This window comes from Taurulus bubalis, assembly GCF_910589615.1.
Source record: "Taurulus bubalis genome assembly, chromosome: 7".
NCBI lineage: Eukaryota > Metazoa > Chordata > Actinopteri > Perciformes > Cottidae > Taurulus > Taurulus bubalis.
This window is the reverse complement of record NC_136595.1, coordinates 12,646,644-12,673,015: the sequence shown is the minus strand read 5'-3', so window position 1 is coordinate 12,673,015 and position 26,372 is coordinate 12,646,644. Positions and strand designations below refer to the sequence as shown.

Below are 26,372 nucleotides of genomic sequence, written 5' to 3'. Positions count from 1 at the left end.
GTTCTTGTTTTTGTTCGCTGCAGCTGCTTACTAATCTTTCATCGAAAATCTTCCTCTTTAATAAATAGTAGAAAAATAATCTTTTCCTCTTAAGTGTTTCTTCCTGTATTTATGTGAATCATTAAAACAATTTCACAAATGTCCAAATATCTCCCAGAGAACAAACTGGGGAGTTTCTATCTGCAGAGCTGAGAATAAAGCTGGAATAGAATCCCACATTAGATCCTGGTCTGTGTAAAAAATGCAATATTTTTACTCTTCATCCGAGACATTTTAACAAATAAGGAGGCTCTGTTCCCCTCCGGCCCCTCACCACAGGGGGGCCTCGTGGGGATGCTGGACCACAGGCCTGAGGCAAAAGGGGTCCAATCAGCATCCAGATGTCCATGTTAATGTGATTATCCTCTGGTATTTTCAATGGCCTTCCACTTAGAAAAGAAGACCCCTCTTCTGAATTTCAGAGTTTTAGGTTCCAGTTGTGTCCTCTTCTCAAATAATGGGCTCAAACTAAGTTTTTGTGCGCTCTTACGCCAAAATCCTTCAGAAAAACCAACAATAAAAATCTCACTTGGATATTTTTTTACTGGCCCAGGTCTTGTCATTTTGAGTGTGTGTAAACTTGAGTACACTTGCCAGATGTTAGACTGGGTTGTGGAAAAAAAAGGGTTGAAATGGAGATGTTGGCACAATGAGACCATGAGGCTAATACCCATATTAATCATCAATTGATGGCAGAGACCCCAGCGTTTCTCTCCCTCCGTCCACCCTGACAGTACCTACTATGTGCCATCTATTCAAGCACAAATGTTTTTAAAAATAGTTTGTAATAAAAACAAGTTCCGTCCCTGGCAGGAGGGCCAACGCAGCGCTGGAGATCAGCACTCTGCATCCACGCTGTGCACGGTGACCGCGGCCTGCAGGTGGTGCGTGTGCATGTGCAGTGGGTGGTGGTGTGTATGCGTGTGCCGGTAGGGGTGAAACTTGTGGCTGAGCAACGCCGCCGTCTGAGGAGGCGTGTCTAGGTCGAGGTCGTCATCGTGGTTACCGACGTCGACTCCGGCCGAGAGCGGGTCGTTGTTTCCGGGTGGATTCTCGCTGTCCTCCTGCGGACTCATGGTGCTGTAGCCTGGAGATAATGAAACATAAAAAGAGCCCTGTTAAGAGGAGAATCTCTATTGCTTTGTGACAAGTTTATCTTAAATTACTCAAACTGATGTTGTACAATGTCATTGTTTAATTTGGAGCTCCCTGCATGTCATTAAAAAACAGACTACAACGGTGTACCACACTCAACTTTACAACTTGAAACTATGTAATTGGTGGGTCAATTTTGAAGCCTTGAGTGAAAAAAATAAATCTAATATTTGATTTAAAGATCAAAATCTGTCTCGAAACAAAAACCCTAGTAAAAAGCAGAGGGTTAAAGCAGATATAAAGTACTTCACAGTTACTGTACATATGTAAGAATAGCTGTTGAACATTGAGAAGAAATGGGAAGACCCCATAAAAGAAACGACTCAACAAACGTCGCCCTCCAGTCACAGACTTTCAACAGAAACAGTCATGTGAATACACGGAAACGCACAATGTCTCTGAAAGCAGAACAAGCTCTTTGATGGCGCATTGACAACTAAATATCCCCACAGGGCATCTTTGCTCCTTGTTCTCAGCCTCCTCATACAATTTGAGAAAAAAAAGATGCATACATATTTATGACGCTTTCTAAACACATTGCGCACATACGTTTAACCCGAGGAGATAGAAACACAAGCCAACATGGCAGTTGCGATTCATTGGTAAGTGGAGCAGTGGGAGGGCGGGACTGTTGTCAGAGAGAAAAAGGGGATTACTGGGTCAGAAAACAAGTAAACAGATCATACTAAAACGCAATTTTAGTCGTCACATACTAGTCATGTGCTCCTCCAGCATCTTATTTTCATAAAAAAAGCTTGCAGGCTCTTGATTTTATTAGTTGTTTCTTCACTTGAACTCATATGCGTCATAATAACCCTTCATCTGTCGAGTGGGTTTCATCCCCTTCAGGGCCATGAAATCCATCTGAAACACACGGTCCGACTATAAAGAATATTTGAGAGTTGATCTGGAAATAAAACCATTTTCCTTAATTCCTTTAGTGTCGTCTTTTTCAGGATCTGAAGTGACACCGGTAACATGCTGCACGACGGGAACATCAATCTGTCATATTTATAGAAAAATTACTGCAATTTTGGAACATTAAACCTCCAGAGACAGTGAACCAAATGATTTGAGAGCTTGTGTGTGTGTCAGCGGGGTCTCCAATGTCTGAGGTATGTATCGGGAGAAGGCGGTGGGCTGAGGGGTGTGTGTGTGTGTGTGTGTGTGTGTGCGTGTGGCCTTGAGTCAAATGTATCTCCCAACAACCTTTTCTATCCAGTTAAACATTGAGTAAACAAATCGAATGAACATTCTTCTCAGGGCTTTTGGATGATCATCAAGCAAATGCTGAACAAGGACAGAACCAGCGCAAAGCATTTTTGGTTGAAAAAAACAATGATATACACAGCGCTTACACTTGTATTATTGAATATTTATTAAATAACATTTTTTAAAGGATTTTGTAATTTATGCTAATTTTTAATATATATATATTTGTCAATCTCTAGTACCCCCATTTGAGAACCACTGTACTAGAAGATTGCTCAGGAGTTTCCCTTCTGGATTCTCTGAAGATTAGCTGGGCTTTGATACCAAATGAAAGAAAGAAAGCTGACAAAAAAAAGGAGAAACAGAATAATGAACAGAGGAGGTGACAAGGAGAGGGGCGGAGAGAAGGAGAGAGGAAAGGAGGGTTTAAAGGAAAGGCAGGGATGGAGACTTCAAAGAAGTTCCAGACTTGGAAGATACAAACTTGAGCCCAGTTTATCCCTCATTTCCAAACTGCAAGAGCCAGTTTCAGGAAGGCGTACTGCTGCTGCAGCAAATCCCCCTTAAAGTCAAGAGATGTGGGGGGACAGGTTTATCTACAACGGTGTTTTAGTTTTTTAAGTCTAAATCCGGAAAAATTATCCTGAGTTGTTAAAAGATTGAGTGACAAACTGAATGACACATTAACTCGTTTGCAGGTATTTAAAGGAACAGTTTGAACATTTTCAAACACACTTATTCACTTTCTGGCCGAGACATCTATATCAATACTACTCTGATGATTGTGCATAGAGTACATTGAGTATGCTAGCGTCAGCAGCTAGTTATCTTAGCATAAAGACTGGAAACAGGTGGGAAACAGTTAGCAAGACTCTGTCCAAAGGTTAAACATCATTAACAAGTTATATCTAATTTGTAAGTATAATTTGTGGTTTTATGGGGTTTGTGTGAAGGACTGCATTTATTGGCCAGGGGCAGTAACTAGCTAAACTAAGCTGACCGGCTTTAGCATCCAGCATGAGAGTTATCACCACATCTTACTCCCACAATGTGAGTGGGAACTACTGCTTTAACTTGTCTACACAATGTGCATCGTATCGTAAGAATCTCTAATATAGCCCCAATCCAGGAATCATTCAAAACGTGTCCTATTAAATATAAATTCAATATTATTTCTCCATTTATTTTTATCGACCCTTGGGTCTAGAAGCATGTCACTCCTAAACATTACATTTTTTGTTATTTTATCAATGGATATTACTATGTTCCTCATGTTCACACAAAAAACCGTCAGCCTCTCCTTCACTCTAAATACACTGTACATTGCAGTTGCAAGTATAAAAAATAAACGCTATAATGTTAGGGCATGCGGATTAAAGCAGGTGATTATCTGTATGCATGCAATATGAACAGGAAGCTATTAAATATTAAACGGGTAGTTCTAGCCATTGCCTGTGTGCTAATATTGCAGCTCTGCCAAACAGCACTCCGTATGTGTGCGTCACGTAGTTAACAGATTTAATGCTCTGATCTTTCAGAGGTCTGCATGGAGCGTGCGTGTGTGTGTGTGTTTTATCATACCCTTCAGCAATATGAGTGAGTGCATTGTGGTAGGAGGGCACCTTTGCCCAAGCAGAGAGGAGCAGCCACTTTAACACATCTACTTGGTAATAATGAAGTTTTTCTAATCCCTAACGGATCAACACCCCCTCTTTCCATCATTTCAAACTCTTCTTCCGTCCCCGTCCTCTTGCCCTTTCATTTCACTCGTTTCCCCTCTTTCATCATTTTTGCATCTATACATCTCTCCACTTGTCCTCCATTTTCTTTTCCTTTTCTTTCCCAGTCTCAGTTACGCAACATGTGATGTGGCTCTTTCTATCAGCACGTATGAATCACTGTGTTTGCTTCTCGTACAACATGTGAAAGAGAATTCAGACGTCCTTCATGAACGAGGTTCCGGGTTAAACACATTTATTTATCATCTCTTCCTCAAAACATTCCTTCAAAAGATTTTGTTATATTAAATATTTTTTGTATATTTAAGATTAGGCTAAATTAGAAAATATATATATGTGATGCAGTAGAGGTGAAATACAGAGAACACAACTAAAGTCACTAAAGATGAGCTCATCTTGTTAATGGATTTAAAAATCGTTTTCCCCGTCACATCGCTCAACGCTCTCTGGTCGAACATCCATATTGTAACATGCAGCCGACAAGCTCTTACACGTCTTTGTTTCAGTTGAGCCCACTCTCTCTTCATTTTCCTCCTTGTCATCATCAGTTATGCAACAAGTATTAGAGACACTCACTGCCAGGAAGTGGAGTGATGCCATATGTAGGTGTTAAGAGCCCATGTGGGTGAAAACTGTCCATCCACGCTCACAAAGTATCAGACTTACAGTGAAACATGAGCAACTCTCCCGGAAGACGAGAGGAAACAAGGTTCTGAGCTGTGATGTAATGAAAAGAACAAGCCAGGAGCTCTCAACCACCGCCAAAGAAATGAGAGCTAACTCAGGATTTAAGACCGTGCTGTAACAATCATTTGATAAAAGATGATACCTAAAACCCAAATGTGATTTTTGACACAGTCACTACATTTATGAATGAGAAAATCAACTGTATGTCATGTTCTGTCTCGTCTGTCAGGGCCTGAGTCACTGTGGCAGAAGGTTAAGGAAGGTAACCGAGACTCTTCCCACATCTTCCACCTCTTTCTTAGGGATCCTGAGGCATTCCCACACCAGGTGGGAGATGTACACTCTCTGCCCAGGGTCACCTCCACAGCTAGAGGTGTTCAGAAAGCTCCCTGATGGAGGGATTAGTCTCCTCTTCTTGTTGCAGAACTGCTGTCTTCAGGTGAGCCCACGTAGTGGTATTGACATTATCGTTTTGAATTCGCAGATACATTTATGTTATATCTATGCTGCCTAATCTATAGGCAACATTTCAGCAGAAATTGTGCAGGATGGGTCAGTTTTGTAACAAATGAATAATTCCTTCTCCAGAGACGTGATTATTTTTAACTGCAACATCTGTTGTGTAAGATTGAGATGACAATGACGAAAATATTGGTCAGCTGCAAGAATAACCTCCATAGAGAGCTGAACATGATCACATCTGACCTCTAGAGGGTTGAAAGGTAGTCAAAGCTGTATCAAACTAATCAGTAATTAATATACCTTAAGGGATTTTCTACAAAACAATGGCCTAAGATATTGTTGGAGCTTCTTGTTTTTACTAAATTGTCACTTAATATCTACTTCTTGGTGACCTCAGTTTGACCAATCAGTATTTTAAAGTATATTCAGCCAGGTTAGAAAGCATTTCATAATCTCATGAGTCACAGCAGTTTTCAACCTATAGAGAGCCATGAAACCACTATTGAGAAACACAAATTATATAAATAGTTCTGCTTTGACAGAGAATTTCTGGCATTTCAGATTCAGCCCACTTCGTTCCTCTATGCGTTAACCCTGATGTAATGTATGACATAATACAGAACAAACACTTGTGCTTTTTCAGTAAACTTCTCCACCTCCGTTATGTATCTATGCGTATGTGGTGAAAGATCAATTATTTGTCCTACCGTGGTCGCTCTCCGTCCCAGATCGACCCCAGTACCTCCGTCTCCGTTCAGGTGTGTGAGTGTGCCGCTCGATCACTGCAGCGATGAATCGAGTATTACTGACTGAAAGTGAAGAGAACACGCAGGTCAAAACAAAGGCCCCGTTTAGTAAAGAAATACCTGCACTGTCAGATAAAAACAAATACTGCATTTATTTAATCTTATAGACTATTACAATGTTCTGTATCATGTGTAATATACCATATATATTAATGGGGTATCAAACAATACTTACTAATTCCTCTATCCTCATGGCTGTCTTCATCCCTCTCATCTCTTTCATTATCCAGGTTGGACATTCTCACTGACATTTCTGGAGCAACATGGAGGTAAAGGGGAAGAGAATAAGAAAACTAGATATATTGAAGTGTTACAAGTATGAATTATATTTGAACAGGGTTTCTTTCTCCAGTTAGTTTTTCGATTGAGTTGATATCTGTATGGTGAGAATGTCGTGTACGTGAAGATATTAGCCAGAAGGAAGGCTTGTTTTTATATGCGAGTTTGTGTTCAAGGGGGCTCAGTTGGTGAGTGTGTGTACACATGCTGCATGGCAAGGTGCTTTAAACGATCTTGGAACCCATTGGCTGTCAGTCTGACGACGGATAAGCCTCTGGGGGGGAGGGGCTACATTTACCCAGTGAAGCCCGGGCCAAGACTTCCTTTTATTTGCGCTGCTCGTTGTTTACAGTCTGATTATTAAGAGATGTGAGACTGGAGTTGGAGTTTAAAGATGACGTGTGTGACCAGATTGTTTCTCAAGAAGCCAGTTTACAAGCTAATTTTAAACCAATAAAATCTAAATAAACAGACAAGCTGGTGGTTTCTGGAGATTGCATTTCAGCCAATGCTTGCTCGAACCTGATTGGTCGATACTGCTCGACCTAAAAACAGAGACCAGAACGGTTGCATGCCAAATGTGTTGCTGTTGCCTACAGATTCTACATATGAAGGCAGGATCTGACCCGCAAGATGGCTTGTTACCGACCCTTTTGTGGGCTAGATGGTCTCGCGATTTTTACGTGATCTCATGACATGCCGTGCAAGGTGTGTGTGTTGTTGGTACAAGCTGCTGCAGAATAAGCTGAACATGCCCAGCACACACTCAAAATTGCGACTATGAGCCGATTCCTCAGCCTAATGCCCTGTGATTATGCAGCTATACTCACTCTCCACCATCTATCCAAAGTTCTTCACCAAACTTTTAGACTTGGACTCAAGAGTTTTAATGAGATTGTAATTTTGTTTGATTTCAATTCAATAACACTGAGTAATCACCCAAATCATGCTGCGGCAGCTGCTGCTGCTGCGTGATGCTAATGTCAGCTGTTTAGTTCCAGCAGCACTGCTTGTTAATCAGGCTGCTTTCAAACTTTTTTTCTTCCTTTGGTATTTAAAGAAATGCCGGTAAGTAAAAAAAAAGAAAAAGAAATGTTAAGCTTAATACAAACAACCCTACAGTGCCACACTGTTTCCATTACTGCTCATGTAGTTTCTGGAGGACCGCAAGGCAACCAGTGGAAGTATAAGATACAGAAAATCCACTCCAAAAAGGCAGAAAATTAAGCTGCAGGTTTATTTTGTCCACGGTAATGTATTAGACAAATATGAATGCAATATGTCCCAGTTTGATTGACCCATCATTTTAACTGCATGCATGTATTTGGTATCAGTCTTACCCTGTGCTGCCAGTGGGGACATGTGCTGGTGCGAACGCCTATGGATCTGGTGTCTGTACGCATACACAGCCAAGACCAACACCATGATGCATCCCATAATGCCCCCAGCGACTGGACCCACAGGGGCGCTCTTGATCATGTTCAAAGATGCCACCTCCTCATCTGCTGAAGAAAGAGAGAAAAAGAAAGGAGAGTAAAGGATAGGCAGAAGGTTGGTTAAATGAATTACAAAGGATTTCTGAAGGCTGGAGAAGTGAAAACACAACAAGCCAAAATCAAACAGCTCTGGCTCTGATCCTTACTCATGCTGAGACATTTTCTACTCATTCATCAGTGTGAAATGCCACAGGAAAAATATTCAACAGCAGACAGACAGCCAATTCTCCTTTTGAAACAACTGATAAAAGAACCAAGGGAAAATAACCAGCCAACAGAACATTTTCAGTCAATCTGAAATATGGAGTATTATCCGTGACCTAAAGAAGCAACATTTCTGCTGTCACAAGGACCCTGGAAATAATGCGATTACTGCTTTTTTGATTTTGTTTCTTTCACTGGACTTTCTTTACAACAGCTATTCTCAACCACTGGTGGGACTCAGAGCGCCATCTAGTGGGTCACGGATGTACTGCTAAATGGTTAGATTCAATACAAAATATATATCTATCTGGTCATTTGCAATGCTAGTCAATTTATATATAAATGTGCTTGAGAATTAATTCCCATTAATAAAAAATGTCAACTTAAAATGATCTATGACTATCACCATGCCAATCACAACACATCATCATTGAGGGACAAATGTTTGGCCACTGTTAGCCTGCTAATGTTCCCTCGAATGCAGTGACACAAAATGTATTTTTTTTTATTTGAAAAATACACTTTTTTATTATGAAAAAGTGACGTGAGAGACAACCCTGCTCCAGTAAAAGCGATGGTGAGTAGGTATCACCCTGAATACAATGGATTAGGATTCATAATGGCAGGCAGCGATGGGTGAGACTAAGCAGAAGAATAATTTTGATCTTTACAGCCGACAATGGCATGAACACATATTTGTAGCCCAGTTTACTTGGAGCGCCTGCACCACAGTACATTTAGGACCAATATATCATAACTGCAGGACTCAGCCACTTTGCACCTTAACTGAAAAAAGAAAGGTTTTAGTTGATACATTTCTTTTGAGTGAGCATTCACATCCACATTTCACTCACCTAGGAGTCCCATGCCATCCGCATATGGACTCTTGGCGCCGACAATGCCGCCGAAACATTCCTTCTGAAGGGCACAGTACGGCTTGTCGAGATGAGTTTTAGCATCACTGTCCACCATGCACCACTCACAGTCCAGCACGCCGAAACAGTCACTGAAATAGAGATAGAAACACTTAGAAGAATGTTTTTAGAGAAGGGACCATGTGGTAAATAATCTTTCCCAGACTAAAGAGATAATTTCAGCAGTTTATTATTAATGTAATAAGAACAAAAACCTACAATTAAAGATTTGAGTCCATTACAAAGGGACATAGTCTCTGTTGTATGTGTCTGGTGCTATATGGCTGTGAAAAAGTGTGTTGGTACATACGTCATACATGCATTGGTTTATTAATTATAACTGTTAAAATGTTCCGCACACATGTGTCGTATAGTGTGTACCTGCTGGTGTATCTCTGGCTGCAGCGAGTGTTGATGCACTGGGGCAGCGTTTCATGCAGACTGGGATCAATCACATTCAGACTGACTGGCTCCTGATGCACCTCACAGCTGGGGTTCCTGCACAACACACAATCATAAAGCACATGAGACAAACATAAACAAATGATGCAGGTATGCTATATATTCTTTGTCAAAATACACTATCAATCCAAATCCTAGAATGGAACATGATTACACAGGAAAGCAGATGCTCTACAGTAAATTTGACACACAAAGAAATCACAGCATGAGCCCTCGCAGTCTTCAGGGTGTCGATTTAAACAAAGCAGCTTTAAAAAGGACAAACGTCAATGCTGCTCGACACAAAGCACAAATCTGACAGCGAATTTTTTTTAAATTGTATGTCTCCCTGAAATAAAAGAGGAATTGGCATTTGAAACATTGACACGCTGTCAGAAGCTGCTGAAAGGAGGTGTGGGAGTGGGGGTGTGTGTGGATGTGCCTTTTCCTTTTCCACTGATGTGCCTTTTCCTCTCTCTCCTTTCTGTTTCTCACTAACACCCCACGAGAGAGAGAAAAACTAGTCCCCCAATGTTTGCAAGAGCACATATATAAATGTGTGCAAGGACTGAAAACATTTATTTGGCAAATGTTACATGCGACACTGAATGATTAGTAGAAAATACAAATTTTCTGCAGCAAGTTCATAAAAGTTATTTCATATCTGAGAGGTATCACATACTGTAACACATGTATGTACTGAGGCTCAGACATGTTTGGCACTGACCTGTTTTCAGCATTGGTGAGGTTGCCGGTACACTCATTGACCTCCAGGGGACACTCACAAGGGCACTCGCATTCATTCTGCTCCATTCTGAAGAACAAAACAACAGCCACATGTTCAGTATGAAAGTTACACTTAATTTGTTTTTGTTTTTTGAGGTCAAGTCACAGCTATTTTTACACATCCACATATGTAATGTATTGCCGCTGCAGCATTATACCATCAGATCTTGATCTTCACTAAACTCAGGTTTGTTTTGAGATAACAAACATGCAAAACATCAAATCTATTTCTCATTAATTTAGTATCACTGTATGTAAGCAACACTGCTAAATGCCTGAGAGGTAAACAGTAAGTCCCTGATGAGTGTGAGTGAGAAGGTGAGACCTGTGGCAGTTGAGACAGAGCCGGTCCACGGTGCTGCAGGCGCAGAACGCCAGAGAGTCACACGTCTCGTTGACAATACCAGCGAAGGCGTTGGTGCCGGGGATTCGGGTCAGACGGTACTTGGAGCAGTGGCTACCATGGACCAGGTTGGTTAGGTCCCCCTGTGAGAAAGACAGGACAATAAATAATTTTTTGAAGAATTTTGTATATTATCTAATTTCCCACTCAGAAGAAATGAAAGAAAGAAAATGGTCAGGCCTGCTCACAATTACCCATAACGAAATTGAAATAGAAAAAAAAACAGAACATTAAAACTGAACAGTAGAAATAGTAGTAAGGGACATGAGGTATTTAGACAAACTTAGTTTGAATTTGTGAAATTGTACTCAATATGCTCCTTGATCATCTACAATATGTACAATAACGATAAAGCTGTAGAGCTTAAATTGGAATAATAAGATCTTAAACTACACAAAAACACACTGCATTTTTAAGAAAATTATAGTATACGGGAAATTGTCAAGGTTGCAACACCAATGATCACCACAGGGTGGCAGTGTTATACTACCACATGATCACATACTGATGAGGAAGGCTGTGTCTGTGTCTGCTAGTGCAGTAACTGTCTCGTGCAGTCATTCATAGAGCCGGTTGTCTTGTGTTGTCCTGACTCACCATGATGCTGGTGTTGAACTTGTAGAAGCGCTGCACGGTGCGGTCACTGAAGCTGTTACACAGGTTTTTCTTGACAAAGTTGGGATGGTTCAGGATGTCGTTAGCAACCAGCGGCTCCTGTCATTAGAAAAAGATGGGAGGACCCAAAGAGAAAGGAAATAAACATGAAAAGAGAAGGAAGCTAATTGTGACTATTAATTAGTATTTTTTTTTACATGTTTACATTAGTCCCTGGTCCTTTACCTTGTGTGTGATGTGCTGTTGCTCTGCAGGGGCGTGACCTTTGGGGTCAATGAGAGTCGGGTGAGCGACCAGGTACCCTCTGTCCTCCATTATGAAGCATCTACAATGTACACACACACACACACACACACACACACATATAGACTTGCGTTACTTGCGTTAGTAATACAAGTACTCTTTCATTGGCCACTAGGTTTTAAACCCCTCTTTCCCCCCAGTGCTTAACTCTACATGCAGAATACTGCTCCATTCTACTTCCCCCCCATTCCCCAAACATTCTGCCAAATACTGAGACTCTCTGCCCCACACCCCCTTTGAGCTAATCCTGTTTTATATGGCTCCTGAACACCAACAGAGAGAGCATGAAGGAAGTGGAGAGAGAGAGAGAGAGAGAGAGAGAGAGAGAGAGAGAGAGAGAGAGAGAGAGAGAGAGAGAGAGAGAGAGAGAGAGAGAGAGAGAGAGGGGGGGAGGGGAGACAGGAGGGGGTGGAGGAAAAAGGATGAAGGGAAAACAAAACAAAAAGGGAGACATGAAAGCAGGAGAAAGTATGTAGGACTGAGACAGCAGCAATGCCACATCTCTAGCAGGAATGCCATGATAATCAGCTTATCTCTTCCTCCCTCCATCCCTTTCTTCTCCTCTCTGCAAGTTTAATTCTGGCTTGGTAAAACAGACGTTTAGCCACCCTCCAAAGAAATTCAAGGGACATCGCAAATGGAGGAAATATCAAAAAAGAAAGAAGAAATGCAAGAAGTGAAAAGATAAAGCAAGCCAGCCAACGATCCATCCTCTTCCTACCTGATCTTGTTGCCCTTGTCCTGGTTGCAGATGGGCAGCAGGTCCAGGAGGACCTTATAGAAGTAGCGTAGGGTGAAGTCTATGCCCATCACTGCAAATGCATATCCAGGGGCCATCAGAGAGCTATAGAGAGAGCGAGGAAGAGGCAGAGAAGAAGAGGACAGGGTGTGAAAAGCAGGAAAGAATCATAGATTTTTAAATGATTTGCTATGATTGTGCGTTAAGCTGTATGCTGAGAGGAGTAACGGTCAGTTACTCTACAGACCGTTATGATAACATAAATGTTTACCCACACCGCTCAAAAAAACAAACACGAAACACAAAATACATTACTCACACGCCCTCTTTTTAAATCTGTGTTTATGCAAACTACAAATAGCGTTATGTTATGCTCACTGAGCATCAACACACTAATCCTGATTTATCACACATTTTGAGACTGAATGTTTACGTGTTCATTAGCATAGACCATGGTAAACAGTTCCTGTTGTGCCGAGCCAAGCGGCGTGTGGGGATGCTAAATTGCGTTTAAAGCACGCCGAACTCGAAACATAAACACATTTCAAAAGCTCTCCTCTCTTCAGAGACAGTGTGCTCTGCTGAGAGCCTCACAGCCCACAATGATGTCTTGACTCAGTGAATCTGTTGATGAGCTATATCTAATACACAAGGATGATTATTTTGTACAAAACTTGTACACAAATTTAAAGAAATGCTCAAACCTGCAAAAACAAGTTTTGTTAGAAAAACGGCAGACACATCATCACCTTTTTAGTTTTAGCAACTTATTGCAAATAATAGTTTAAAAGGTTATCCAATCTCTCTTCTACAAAATGTTCCATTGGGCATGAATAAAGTATATATCCATCCATCCATCATCTTCTGTTTTACATTACTGATAAAACCACTGAACTGTGTAAATCTTATAGTCGGTGAACTGACTAAGTATTGTAACGCTACACGGCAATATCTATCTCAAGTTTGCCAGCATGATGACTAGTAGCTGATGATTAGTCTCACACTAAATTAGTAATTTTGTTAAGCAGATGCTTGTTCTGGAAAACATGTTGGACTTTCTTTTTTGGGGATTACTGTGGTAAAAATACACCTTCCTCTTCTTACCTGGAGGCATGGATGGTGTGGCTGATGGTGACAACGTAACCCGCCCCGCCCACATCCAGGTACGGACCAGTGAAGGTGACGAGGCCCGGGTTAGCCACCGCATGCTGGTACCTACACAACACAAGGGTTAGTTCATAAAGTTAATGTTTCCTGGCTAACATAGTCAAGAAGTTGCCTTTTATGATGCCTTTACAGGTTTTATCTAACAAGTGAAGACTTAAGGAAACTGGAGAATGTGAGCCGTACTTTTTGTGAGGAATGCAGAGAAATGCTGGTGCATATGTTTTGGTCTTGAATACATACAAAACTAACTGTTATACTGTCCTAATTTGTTTATGATCAGAACTATTCTCAATTTATTTTACTTTGATTGTTAGGACTCACTGAATGACAGAACATCTTGTTCTTAGTCTGATTAAAGCAAGAAGTCAAACTTTTCTGATCTGGTTAAAATAAGATTAATGTATCAATATGACAAGCTGTTAGAATAACTTAAAGCTTGAAAAAGGTTTACATTGAATTATTATGATTAATTATTTACATACGTATGCAAAACCTGTTTCCGTAAGCGATAATGTTGATTACTCTCTGTATACATTGTTAATCTGCAACGGTTGTCATTTGTAATGCAGAACACATTACACTTGGTTGAACTATAATGAAAGACTATGAATATAATCTTTATATATATATACACACACATACACACACAGTATATGGCAAACAATTATACTCAGTAATGGCTGGTTACCATTTGAAGCACAAACATGTGCCGGCAGTTTCCACACATACTCATTCCCTGTAACTCCCTCCCCCACCAACACCCACACACTTCCAAAGTAAGCCTCACCATTGTCTGCGGGTCGGGTCGAAGGCTTTGTCCATCAGTGATCCAGGGTAAATCCGAAGCACCCCACTGGGCGTTGCTATGTAACGGCGCACAATGTAGCAGTTGAGGCTACTCATTTCCATTAGTGTCATCCACTCATCCGTGACGTGACTGGTCGCCATAACCTCGTTCCTGACAGAGGACTAGAGAGAGAGAGAGAGGAGGGAAGGTAAGGGTGAAAGGGTAGAGGGAAAGATAGATGAGGTAAACATTGAGAGGAGAAAAAAAGTTGAGTAAGTAGGAGAAAAGTAAATCTGGGCTTTGCCTGATTTTGAAGTTGGCTAAAACTTTAAACCAGCCAACCCACAAAGATAGAAACAAATATTCTTGCCAAATAACAACTACACTTGACATCATTCTACTATATTGCAGCTCAAGATGGTGATGCATATTTACAATTTCCTGAAAGTATAATCAACACATCACATATAGTAAGGCTCAGAATACCAGTATTTAGGAATAAATAGGACTCGATTTGCCCTAAAGCCCTGAAAAATCACATCTCAGTACCATTTTCAGAGAGGCTTCTAAGTCTGAAAGGGGTGATGAGGTCACCGGAGGGGGCCTTTAAAACTAGCCTGGGAATCAGAGCTGGGACTTGGGCTTAGAGTTCAAACTCTACCCCCTTCCCCCCCTCTCCCACCCCAGGACAGGAATGCACACAGGCTGCCAAACCACGTGGGGACATGTCCCCCTTCTTAAAGATGCAGAGCTTCATTTAAAATGTGTGAATTTTAGTTGTAAGCAACCAGAAAAGTTGTTTGCTAAATATTGTAAGACTGATACATTAGAAAAATACTTCAAAAACTATCTTCGGACCCATTAAATGTGTGTTTGTACTGACGAATATGAACATGTCTGTACATGCCTGTCACCTGACTGTTGGCTATGTGCCATGTGGCTGTCAGGTAAACAACGTTGACCCTGTGTGTTTACCTTGAGGCCCGGGTTGGCTATGAGCCTGGTGTTATCACTCAGGTAGGCGGTGTAGTGCTCCACCATGCGCTTTGTTTCTGGCTGGCTGAGGTGCTCGTAGGGAGAGGAGAAACTACCAGCTGCCAACATCACTGTGGGGGACTCTGGGAAAGAGACAGAAAAGTGGAAATGGGCACAGTGAGACATGCTTATGGAGGATTTAGAGCTGACTATATATACATAATAAAGTTCTCATCTATTACTCAAAGTTATTATATATTAGGGCTTTTCTCTCACCAACTGTGGCGAGCTGTTTGAAGTGCAGGCAGGAGCTCGGCTGACCCAGCAGGTCTAACCGATGGTAGAGTAGCTTGGAGCTGGGGACCGTGTTCAGGTTCTTCAGATGCTTCACCGGGATCTCCGGCTGCACATACACGATGCACAGGATGAACGACGTGTCCTGAACCTGGAAAATAAAAGACAGGAGTGGAGGATGAAGCCTGATGATACTCAATATGTTTGTTACTGTCAACATGTCACATGAAAAGATCCAGACAGACAATGCAGTAGAATGCAAAGATGTATAGATATACATATACAGCTATGCGGATATCAAAAGTAGGAGTTACCTATTACACCTTTTTTAGCAGGCTAATGCACAACTAATGCACAACACTTTCATCTTTCGTGACTAGTGTGAGCTTATTATTAAAATACTGGCAGGTGATGTAATTTATACACTCTACTCCTCCATACTTTGTACAAAGCCAAAGATGCTATGATATGACACACACTCCCCATATCGGCTCTCTTTTTCAGTGTCCAGAGTCAGCCTTCACAGACAGCATTTTATGGGTTGCATGTGTCTTTTATTAAAAAGATAAATATGTTTGGCTTAACGTCTGGTTTTCACCCCGCTAATTCTGAACTAACCATAACAGGCTCGTCTGGTGCCAAATTCTGAGACTGTGTTGTTAAATTATGCAAACTGTCAAACAAACAGTAAACCCTTTTCAGAAAGACCCAGAAGCTTCTGATAATGAAATAGGTGACAATCTACATAGCTGCTCTTTTAAAAAACATGGTGTACTCATAAAGATATTGTTTGTTCCACAAAATGACAGAATGGCGTGGGAAACAACAGACCGAGTTTTCTTTCAGGGAATGTTTACCATATTTCTGGCTCTGTAAAGTTCATTTAGAAAAAACAAGAGACAGCTATAAAACTGGCAAAAGGTGATGTGTTTGAACTTAAGTGGCTGTGTGATAAAAAACTAAATGTCAAAAGCATTAAAAAAAGAAAATGCAAAAAGAAAAATGGCTTATGTATTGCTGCTTATGTTATTGCTGTTCTATGCCATTTGTTCCTAAATCACAACACCTCTGGGCCGGAGAGGAAAAGCAGATTCGAAGGAGAGACGGTTTCTGGGTGTGGAAGCACTTCTTTTTTATTACACCGACTATTTTAAGGCAGCTGGGAGCATACATCTCGATACTGCTTTAGACAGCGGTACAGTAATGCTAAAGAGCTGTAGACAGAGATGGATGCCATAGAGAGAAAGTATATGAGATAGTTATTGTACCAACACAACAATGGTTCACTTGCCCAGAGCCAAAGATCATAATTTGTCTCTGCCGAGTGCTGATTCTGCTTCAAATAAATGATTATATTGCTCACATTTACTCAGATAAAAAATAAATAAAAATCTGCATTCTTTTTTATTTTAAACATTATTTGTTTAATTCCTCTTTGTAGTTCTATTTTTAATTGTAAAACTTCAGAACTATGATGCTACTTGTGCTATATAAGGACGTGTATGCAAGGCTTCCTAATTTACATAACATTTAAGTGTATGCCAGTTTGCTTATTTGTGGGAGTAAAGTAGTAAACATGTATCAGACACTTCGTCTCCATCTGGACTTCACGGACACCTACGAGTTTCCAGGCATAGCTGACGTTGTACGCGTCTTTGCTGTTGTCCCGCAGTCTGTTGGTGTGCCAGGACAGAGACGAGTTGACTGGGACCGAAATGACCTGACTGCCCAGAGGGAGGCTGCAAAAATACACAGCATTAAACACAAAATGCACACACATATGCTACGCATGTATCAATAGGCGGAGGAATTCTGGTTTTAAAAGTTTTTTTATTATTATTCACGCGTTCCCCATCCTCTTACCTGAGGATGTTCTGCCGGACAACAGGGAACCCTGGGATATTCTCATAGTGGATAATGTCAGTGTGGAGGGGAGGCTCCGTCATCAAGTAGGGCCGTGTCAGTGATGGATGCATCAGGGTGTAACCTGGAAAATCAAACAAGTTACCAACGGAATTAATGCACGTTTGTACAGACTAAGAAAAACCGCAACATACAAAAAAATGAAATCTGAAAAACTGGATCTGTAAAAAATATTAAAACAAATATTATGGACCAGCAGGGAATCGGTTGTCACTGTCAAACTAATCATATTGCACAATTACTCGTGCCATTAATACTATTTAACATTATTCCATACACGGAAATTAAAAAAATCAGTCTTTTTATCAAAGATTCTATTCAGCTCAATTCAAAGCAAAGTTTTAAATTTACAGTCACTGATTGCACCAAGAAATTATGTGAAAAGGGTCGATTCCAGGTGACACCATAGGTGTGTATTGCTGCTCGTAGTACCTGCAGATATATCAAAAAAGATGCTGCTCGGTGCATTAAGTCATTTTAAGATAGAAATATCAGAAAGACCATGAAAACCTTGTTTTTGTCATGAATAATATAATGATGTATTGCAACCAAGAATTTCTCTTTTTTTCACACCAGATGCATTGATATGTTTATGTTTGGAGCCTGTCCCAAAAAAACACTCACCTGTTATTTTTTGTTCCATGACGGAAAGCCTGTGTCAGCCGTATATTTACCTAATTGTATTTACCGACACTAATTGCTCGCAGACGATTTGAATGCCAGCTAATAACTTTAATGGGACTCATTCATCAATGTTAATAGAGTTGCTGCTAACAATCATGGTGCAGTAATAAGCTATAATTTGATGGCAAATGTATTACAATAAACATTTTAGGGGGAGAAAAGAAACTCATTGAACAGCGCAGCAGAGGAGCGAAACTCACACAGCTGCAAAAAATCACTTGGAAGGATTACGTTTAAAAGTCCACCACTTATCTAAACCATTCAGGTGAGTAAATGTCAGTTAGTCTGCCCATGTTTTATTATTTGCTCCACTATACCTCACCTCTCTCCTTAATATTTCCCCTCTCTTGTACACGCCCTTCACTGCTCCATCTTCTGAGCTCCACCCAGCTCAATGCAACTTTTCCTTTCAACCTCATCTTGTTTTTTTATATATTCCCTTCTTCTTACTTCCTAGTAGCTTGACAGCTGCCTCCCGGTGCCCCAAAACCATACACAAATCAAGTCTGGTTATTGTGGCGTTTGATGCCCGTCATGTTAGATATGCCTGCCCTCCCTACTCAACTTGTAAGTCAAGTTAATATTCAGTTTTATTTCAGCTTATTAAGGGATGGAACTTTGAAAAGGTATGATATAAGCGGAGTCTCACAGTTACATAAAAAAAATGGGTAGAGCTCCAAGCAAAATCTTCTCGCTTCACAAATTTATTTCATTTCAGTTACACCTACATTTCATCACTATTAGCTTTGCAGGAGGACAATGTCACCAAGAGTTACACTACTCAGTACACATAAGGGGAACCGATCTGTAGCTACCGTGCCATGGGGCAAAACCCTGTCCATTAATGTCCCTGCTCTCTGGGCCCACAGAGCACAACTCACCTGCTGTGCAGCACCAGTGGTTTGGTCAAGACCCCCTCAGCTGAGGCCAAAACACACCAAGACCGGACATGAGCACTGCCGCCCTGCGCTGTGCCAACGCACTGAGGCGCAGCTCAAGAGAAGGAAACGCCAAAAAGTGCCAGTGCTACCAGGAAGATGACAGTTAGGTCTAACAAGGGATAATTAACGGCTGCGGAGGAAGTTCAAACAGACAAAATCATGTGTAATTCTATTTGTATGTGAAACGAAAACACCAAAATACACTCTTTTCCAATCATTTGGGGTGTTTCTCTCAGACTAATAATGATTGATGCCTTGAATACGCAGATACATGTTTTGTAGTCACGTCAGTCTGTTGTACCTGTAGAGGAAACGTTTTTCCTTTTATTACTGATTTAGAAATCTAAGCGACACGTAATCTGTGAATGATCTGTTCTGCTGCGTTTGTCAGAAAAGGCATAATTCCCTAGTCAGAAAAAGCATAATTCCCTGCACTGCGGTAAATGTATTGCCTCGCCCGTCTCCAATCGACTGACCTTTGTTGTCAATGAGGAAGGTGTATGAGGCCAGTGAGTCTTGGTAGTAGGTGACATCCTCCAAGATGTACGCCAGGTTCACATCCACCCCGACCACGCCCAGTAGAAGGTTACCAAAATAACACGGCCGGCTCACGGTAATAATAAACCCTGGAGAAAGAAGAAGAATCTCAGTAAAGATCATACAACACCTCACGTTACATTGAGTCTTTTGAGGTCAGTGTGCTTTTCGTAATTTAGCTCTCTAGACGAGAGAGCTTGAGATGTGTGCGTCTCTTTGGACAGAGCCTAGCTGCTCCCTGTTTCCAGACGTTATGCTAAGTTTCGCTAATTGTCTGCTTGCTTGTGTTTTGCTTACAGAGATGAGAGTCGTGAGAATCTTTACATCTGACTGACTTAAATGATGTTCTTTCAGATAAATATTATTCAATTGATCTGAACTTCATGATGAACGATTTTGCTATTTGGCCCCTTAAATGCCATTCAATTTGTGCAGGCTATCTGTCCTAATCACTCACCATCTCCCATCGGGTCAGTGTAGGGCAGGCTGAAGCGGGCCAAGTCGATCATGCGATTGGGCAGGTTGATGTAGAAGCGGCCCACTGTGGTCTCCAGGTTGCTCAGCTGGTTTAGTACCATCATGCTTCCCTTCACCACCGGCATCATGGAAGCTCCTGCTGATCCAGATGAGGACATCACAGAGGAGCGGTCTCGGCCAGACATTCGGTCGACGCCGTACTTAACCGAATTCTGCTCTGCGAGATCCCTCAAGAAGGCCAGCTCCTTCAGGCCCGTTACTCCCTCTGAAGGAGGAGGGAATGGGATAGAGCATGAGTATAGGATAAGGAGGGAGATTTGTTCAAACAGGGATAACAAGAACAGATCCATAACTGACAGTCTACTGAACATGTCAATAGTGGAAATGAAAAGAGGAGGGAGTGGTTGAAAGGAAGTAAAAACTCTTCACTAAAGAGTGCAAGACTCAAATCCCTACCATAAAAAAGGCAACCCATTGTTTTCTGTGTTCCACTCGAGATATTAAAAAATAAAAAAAACATTCAAGGACCAGGAAAAGAGAAATCACACTGATGCCACACTAAACATCGGCTGAATGCATCAAAAATCTTTGAAATTAGATGTATTTAGAGAACAAATAACCTCATGTAGTTCACATGTTTAAGCAGAAAGAGACTTGCATTGAACATGATCATTAATCAAAGCACTACACATTGCAATGTGGATTCAGCAGCAGAGATATTTCATATATGCAGTCCCCGACTTGTGAACCTGCGTCATGATCTCTATAAGCTCTATTTGTTCAATCTTGTGCCTTTGCCAAGTATCAATTGTCGTCTGTGAAGCTCAGAGCCCATGACATGAATAAATCCCTCATCGCTTTAAAGAAGATATGCAGCCGAGTCGCTAATGCACACCTCGCATGCAATCTTTCCAAGCCTCATAAGGTCATTTAGAGGATGGATAACCATGGCTAGCCCCTACAGCTGTCACCTGGAACATTTGGCATCCCACAACCTATTGGGAAGGAGAGAGCACATAATGTCTGCCAGTATCCAATCATTGACTGGATTAACACAGAATCCCCTTTTGATGCCGAGGCTCTGCTGATCATCACGCTGGGTGACTGAGGGGGGCAATGTCGTCATGGGTGGCAATGTCAAACCAACACAAAAGAGAACCTTTGCTGACAAGACAGGTTTCTGTTCACTTTAATTTGTGAGTGAAAATCCCTTTCCACACTTCTTTCTAGGATAGCTATAATGATCCTTCATACCAAAATCATTGTTTAATATGAAAAACTATCTAAAGAGACCCCTGTGAGATTTTCTTGAAGCAAATTATTGATTCTCACTAAAATACAGCAGATGTATCTTTCAGGCCAAACAAAGGACAGTATGCAAAAGAAACATTTTTGTCGATATTGTTGTAACCTGCATTTTGTAGGCGGGGAACCCCCCGGTTCACTAGGTCACAAGAAAATATATGATTTGACAGAAAAAACATAATTATTGGCCTATTACAGGCTACTTCTGTTGTAATTGTGTTGACCCTTGCATGGCCTGTCTGCACTCCATCTTTTCTCATCACCCTTTACAACAGCCTGTCATCAGTGCTCGAGGTATCAGTCCGTCATCAACCACTTACTCAACCTGCGAGAACACTACTTAGCTAAGATGCAGGGGAGATAAAAGACGTTTGTGTAACAATATTTAAAAGTTCTTCTTTGTTATATTTTTTATTTTTATCCCGTCAATATGAAAATAGCCTGAACTGCAAAAAGTGGGGCCCTAATCAGATAAAATCTACAAAGCCGCAACTTGTGCAGAAACATTTAGTCGAATAGTTGACTGAAATAAACCATGTCAAAAGCTGATTAACAAAAGATGAATTGTCATTTGATGTTCAAGCTTCTCAAATGCAAGAATGTGATTTTAAACTTAATATCTTCTATTGTCAGTTTGTCATTTAAACAATATAAAGACATTCATTTGTGCTTTGGGAAATTGCAAGAGAGATTTAAAATCACATTCTGTATTTTCTGACAAACCACCTTTTTTATAAAGAAAATAAATCTAGCAATATGCAAAACACAATGAGTATTTTGCAGGTAATAATCAACATGTAGGGTAGAAATCATACTCAAGCTAGCAGTTCATTCAGCAGGTTATTTAGGTCACCATACACAGTTTTGAATGAATGAATGTATACTTTATTAATCCCTGAGGGAAAATTTGGTGAGGTAGGTGGGCATCCCATGAACACACACACACACACACACACACACACACACACACACACACACACACACACACACACACACACACACACACACACACACACACACACACACACACTGTGGCTTATACTGCCAAGGGACTGCTGATCTCCTTAACAATCATCACTTCACATTTGGCAGGGGATGCAAGGAATAAGACAACCCCCCCACAGTGGGCCTTTTCAGCTGTGTGCAACAGCGTCAGCAACAAAACAAATGTTTTTTTTGGATATGCATTGCTAATAAACTCAGAGGACGATAGATTTCTGCATCCTTTTCATCATGGAGCTCTTTAAACAGCCAAGGTCCTCTGTCAGCTCACACAGTGAGCAGCACGCCCTTTGAAGTCTCACTCTCTCCTCTCTTAGATGTACCTAATTATCATTCTCAGATGCATTTGTATTAATGGTGGACTAATGCATGCACAACAGAGGTGTGTGTGTGTGTGTGTGTGTGTGTGTGTGTGTGTGTGTGTGTGTGTGTGTGTGTGTGTGTGTGTGTGTGTTGTAGAGGGAGGCGGGAATTAGAGGAGGCAGATGGACGGGCGAGCACAATAAAAGAGGAAATGGAAGCGCACACACACACACACACACACACACACACACACACACACACACACACACACACACACACACGCAAGAACAAGCCTTTGAGGTTTCTGAGCACCTCTCTAACCTTCATTCTTCTCTTGAACACACTGTACCCAAGAACATAGAGTAAGGATATCTAATGTACAGAAACATCTCCCAGGAGAGCGGATATGTGCAAAGCAAGAACAAATAAAATACATCTAAAAGAATGTGGAGAATATGAGACTATCACTTTTTCAAAACTGTGTTTAGCAACTCATTTGTGCTTCATTTCTTGAAGATGTGATTTTTTTAAATATGTGAGATAGCCTAACAAGTTAATTTGTTTTTATTTTACACTGCAGACACTTGAAAACTTAGTTTAAGTACAAGTAAAGCCCCTTTGGATTTTATTTTTTTTAATCTTGGAATTGATTAAGGTTGTTATATTTTTATATAAAAAAAAATGGTAATGATGGTATTTTAAAAGTTCCATTTGCAGCATAATATTTGGGGTTAACCAATTATTGTTCAGGGAAATCAGCAAGTTATTTGCTTGTTGTGATCATGCTCAGCTTTAATGTAAATGTAAATAAATGTGACCTACCGTTCATCAGAGCGTAGGTGAGGATCATGACCGAGTTGTTGAGGTGTCGATTCTCCTCTCTGACCACGCTGAGCGTCGCTCTCTTCTCCTGCTCCGACGACTCTCGAGACGTGATGCCGGACGACAGGTAGATGATCACCATGTCCGTGGCTGGTAGAACACAGAAACAAAAATCAACACTCATGTTAAGTTACATCACATAAAGTAGACGGGTAAGTTGATTACGTTGAAAAACAATAGCTGGAATTGATCTCTGATGCGACACACAGACACAATCTAACTATGCAGCACAAGTACTTACTGGCACTCGGTTTGCAGACACTGCTGGTGTTCCGGAGCAACTGGAAGGCCTTCTGGAAGCCTGCTGCGTGCTGTGTGGCTGCGTCCGATGCCTTGATGTTGGAGATGAAGGTGCTCATCTTCCTCTTGGTCTCGCTGGTGGCCGGAGAGAGCAGGCTCTTATAGCACTGGTCCAGAGAACAGGAGCGCACCACCTCTGCCACTGACAAAATGGAGATCTGGAGAGGAGTGATGATGAGATTTCTTTATTTTCAAATGCATTTTACCATATTTGATACTCTCTAAACTTGTGTTGAACTACACATTCTTCATAATAAAGCCAGGTGAAGAAGAGGAGCTCCAAATCCCTTGCACTAACCTTGTCATGCTCATCGACGGCATTGAGGATGACCAGCGCCGAGTCCCTGGCAATCTGAAGCTGGGTGTCAGTTACAGACGCTCCGTGGTCCACCATCACCACGATGTGTTTAGACTGGGGTCGCACTGCAGACACATACACCGGCCTAGAGGAGCACACACAAATGCATGTCCAGATCAGACACATGTGCATACAACACATAATATGCAAGCATTTGTACTATGATAACAAAAATTAGAAAATAAACAGATTTAACTACGGACACACGTGATGTAGTTTTCTGTGAACTGAGTAAAGCAGGACCATAGTGACATGAAAAACTATAGTAACTTAGTTAACGTTCGGCTATAGGGTGACAAAAAGCTGACTTTGTGCTCACTGTTGCCCTGCTGTAGGTATAAAAGTAGGTCTACATCTATTATTTTGAGGTATATCTTTAATATTTTGTACACATATTAAGATAGGTATAGGATCAGCTTGATGGGGTGCAGCGATTAGGGTGGTCAGCGCCTGTGTGTGTGGTCTGCTGGACAAGGACACACCAACACAGGCTGAAGAAGGGGAGTGATGTACTCACAAAGCCTCATTCAAACTTGAAGCATGCCAAGCAACGTCATTGCTCTCATGACTGTGTGCCAGCTCACTGATTTGAACAGCCAGAAAAAAATTCAAAAAGACATTACTTTAAAAAGAAAAAGAAGCTAGAGCCAATGCAAAAAAAAGCACCAGAAAGCAAGAAAGAGACAAAAGAATATAGAAATGAAAGGAGAGAGAGAGAGAGAGAGAGAGAGAGAGAGAGAGAGAGAGAGAGAGAGAGAGAGAGAGAGAGAGAGAGAGAGAATAGAAACGTCTTTGAGCCGTGGCCACAAGGAAAACCACAACACTGGAGGTGTGAGATTCCAGCAGGCTTTATTGGTACAGAGCGACATTCCTGCCAAGGGCATGTGTGGTCAGGGTGTGCGAGGGCGGCATGCCATCAAAATGCCCTCTGGGCCACCGCACAGCAACTGACTGAGAGGAAGGGTGAGGAGGAGGAGGAGGAGGAGGAGGAGGAGAGGTGGGTGAGGGCAGGAACAAGTTGATATGGTATTGACATCAGCCTGCTCTGATACTTTGCCAAATGAGTGATGTCTGTTTACAAATTCCGAGTTTGGCAATAACTTTGAGCTTAATAATAAAAAAGTTAAACAAAAAGGAGAAGTTGGTCTTAATACCTGCTGCGGTGCTCGTAAATTCCCTTGCACTGGAACTTGTGTGCAGGAAAGACTGTGAAGATGCCCTCCTCTGAGCTGAAGTACTGCCACTTTATCCCCGGGTTGGACTTCAGGTTGTCTGCCAACACTGTAGAGAAGGAACAGCAAACATGTTAACAAAAAGGACAAAGGGGACATGGGAGTGAGAAACAGGGAGGAGAGAGCTCAAGGAAGGAAGGAAGAACAAAGTTGCAAAGGCAGGATGTGAGGAAGGAAAGTGAAACACATGAGTAAGTAAGGAATTCAGTACTTTTGAGAGTTTCTCTTCATTTAGATTTATCCTTTAATGTCACAACGTCTTTAAGGATGGAGACCTCTCAAGTTCAGAGGTTAACTGTGATTCCTGTGTGAGTCCGAGAGTAACCAATCTCATGATTTTATCTTAATCCCAGTATTATGTAGAATGCTCGAGGTGTAAGAAAGCAAGGCGAATTTGACCACAGGACGTTTGTGTTTATTCGCCCCAAACTGACGACGCAGGCAACTGTATTTCCTATGATGGTGAAAGCATGACCCACCCTACTCTGCCTCTGATTGGCTACAATGATATTCTTACTTCAACCCTAACGAATCTCACTCCTCACTCCTCAGGCCTAAATCTCACAAACCCAACCAACAGGGGCAACGAGTACTAGCCAATCCAAGTCAGACATTTGGGCTACTCTATATACATTAGTAGTAACAGACCATTATGTTGTTGATCCAATATCTAAGCCAATCAGCTCTTAGATCAGGGCCAACCATTTCCCATCATGCCCTGCCCTGCAGAGCAACTGCCTCGATCTTGGAGGTTATAGTTGCATATGTTTAACTAACCAGCATGCATTGTGTGGTGATCTGTCCAGGCCTAGCTCATCTTAAACAAGCTTATTTTAAACTCACAAAGCCAGCAACTTCCTTTAGCTCACTGAAACACAAAACAGCCTTTCACAAAGAGACGGGGGGAGGAGGGAGTTAGCGGGAC

At 41.4% G+C, this 26,372-nt stretch overlaps 1 protein-coding gene across 1 annotated transcript in view; it reads right to left on the bottom strand.

Annotated features, from left to right (window-relative positions):
• Nucleotides 1–875: 875 nt before the first annotated feature.
• Nucleotides 876–26,372, bottom strand: part of cachd1 (cache domain containing 1) — a gene marked incomplete at both ends in the record, with an annotated part of 70,654 nt that continues 45,157 nt past the window's right edge. The window contains 23 exons of the mRNA XM_079221196.1: nucleotides 876–1,126; nucleotides 6,002–6,103; nucleotides 6,276–6,353; nucleotides 7,720–7,881; nucleotides 8,934–9,085; nucleotides 9,375–9,491; nucleotides 10,162–10,248; nucleotides 10,546–10,706; nucleotides 11,221–11,337; nucleotides 11,464–11,563; nucleotides 12,263–12,385; nucleotides 13,385–13,495; nucleotides 14,235–14,416; nucleotides 15,210–15,352; nucleotides 15,486–15,654; nucleotides 17,125–17,242; nucleotides 17,367–17,490; nucleotides 19,528–19,677; nucleotides 20,046–20,330; nucleotides 23,498–23,647; nucleotides 23,799–24,015; nucleotides 24,156–24,300; nucleotides 25,370–25,496. Coding sequence (XP_079077322.1) covers nucleotides 876–1,126; nucleotides 6,002–6,103; nucleotides 6,276–6,353; nucleotides 7,720–7,881; nucleotides 8,934–9,085; nucleotides 9,375–9,491; nucleotides 10,162–10,248; nucleotides 10,546–10,706; nucleotides 11,221–11,337; nucleotides 11,464–11,563; nucleotides 12,263–12,385; nucleotides 13,385–13,495; nucleotides 14,235–14,416; nucleotides 15,210–15,352; nucleotides 15,486–15,654; nucleotides 17,125–17,242; nucleotides 17,367–17,490; nucleotides 19,528–19,677; nucleotides 20,046–20,330; nucleotides 23,498–23,647; nucleotides 23,799–24,015; nucleotides 24,156–24,300; nucleotides 25,370–25,496 — 3,371 coding nt within the window. The remainder of the gene's footprint in view (nucleotides 1,127–6,001; nucleotides 6,104–6,275; nucleotides 6,354–7,719; nucleotides 7,882–8,933; nucleotides 9,086–9,374; nucleotides 9,492–10,161; nucleotides 10,249–10,545; nucleotides 10,707–11,220; nucleotides 11,338–11,463; nucleotides 11,564–12,262; nucleotides 12,386–13,384; nucleotides 13,496–14,234; nucleotides 14,417–15,209; nucleotides 15,353–15,485; nucleotides 15,655–17,124; nucleotides 17,243–17,366; nucleotides 17,491–19,527; nucleotides 19,678–20,045; nucleotides 20,331–23,497; nucleotides 23,648–23,798; nucleotides 24,016–24,155; nucleotides 24,301–25,369; nucleotides 25,497–26,372) is intronic.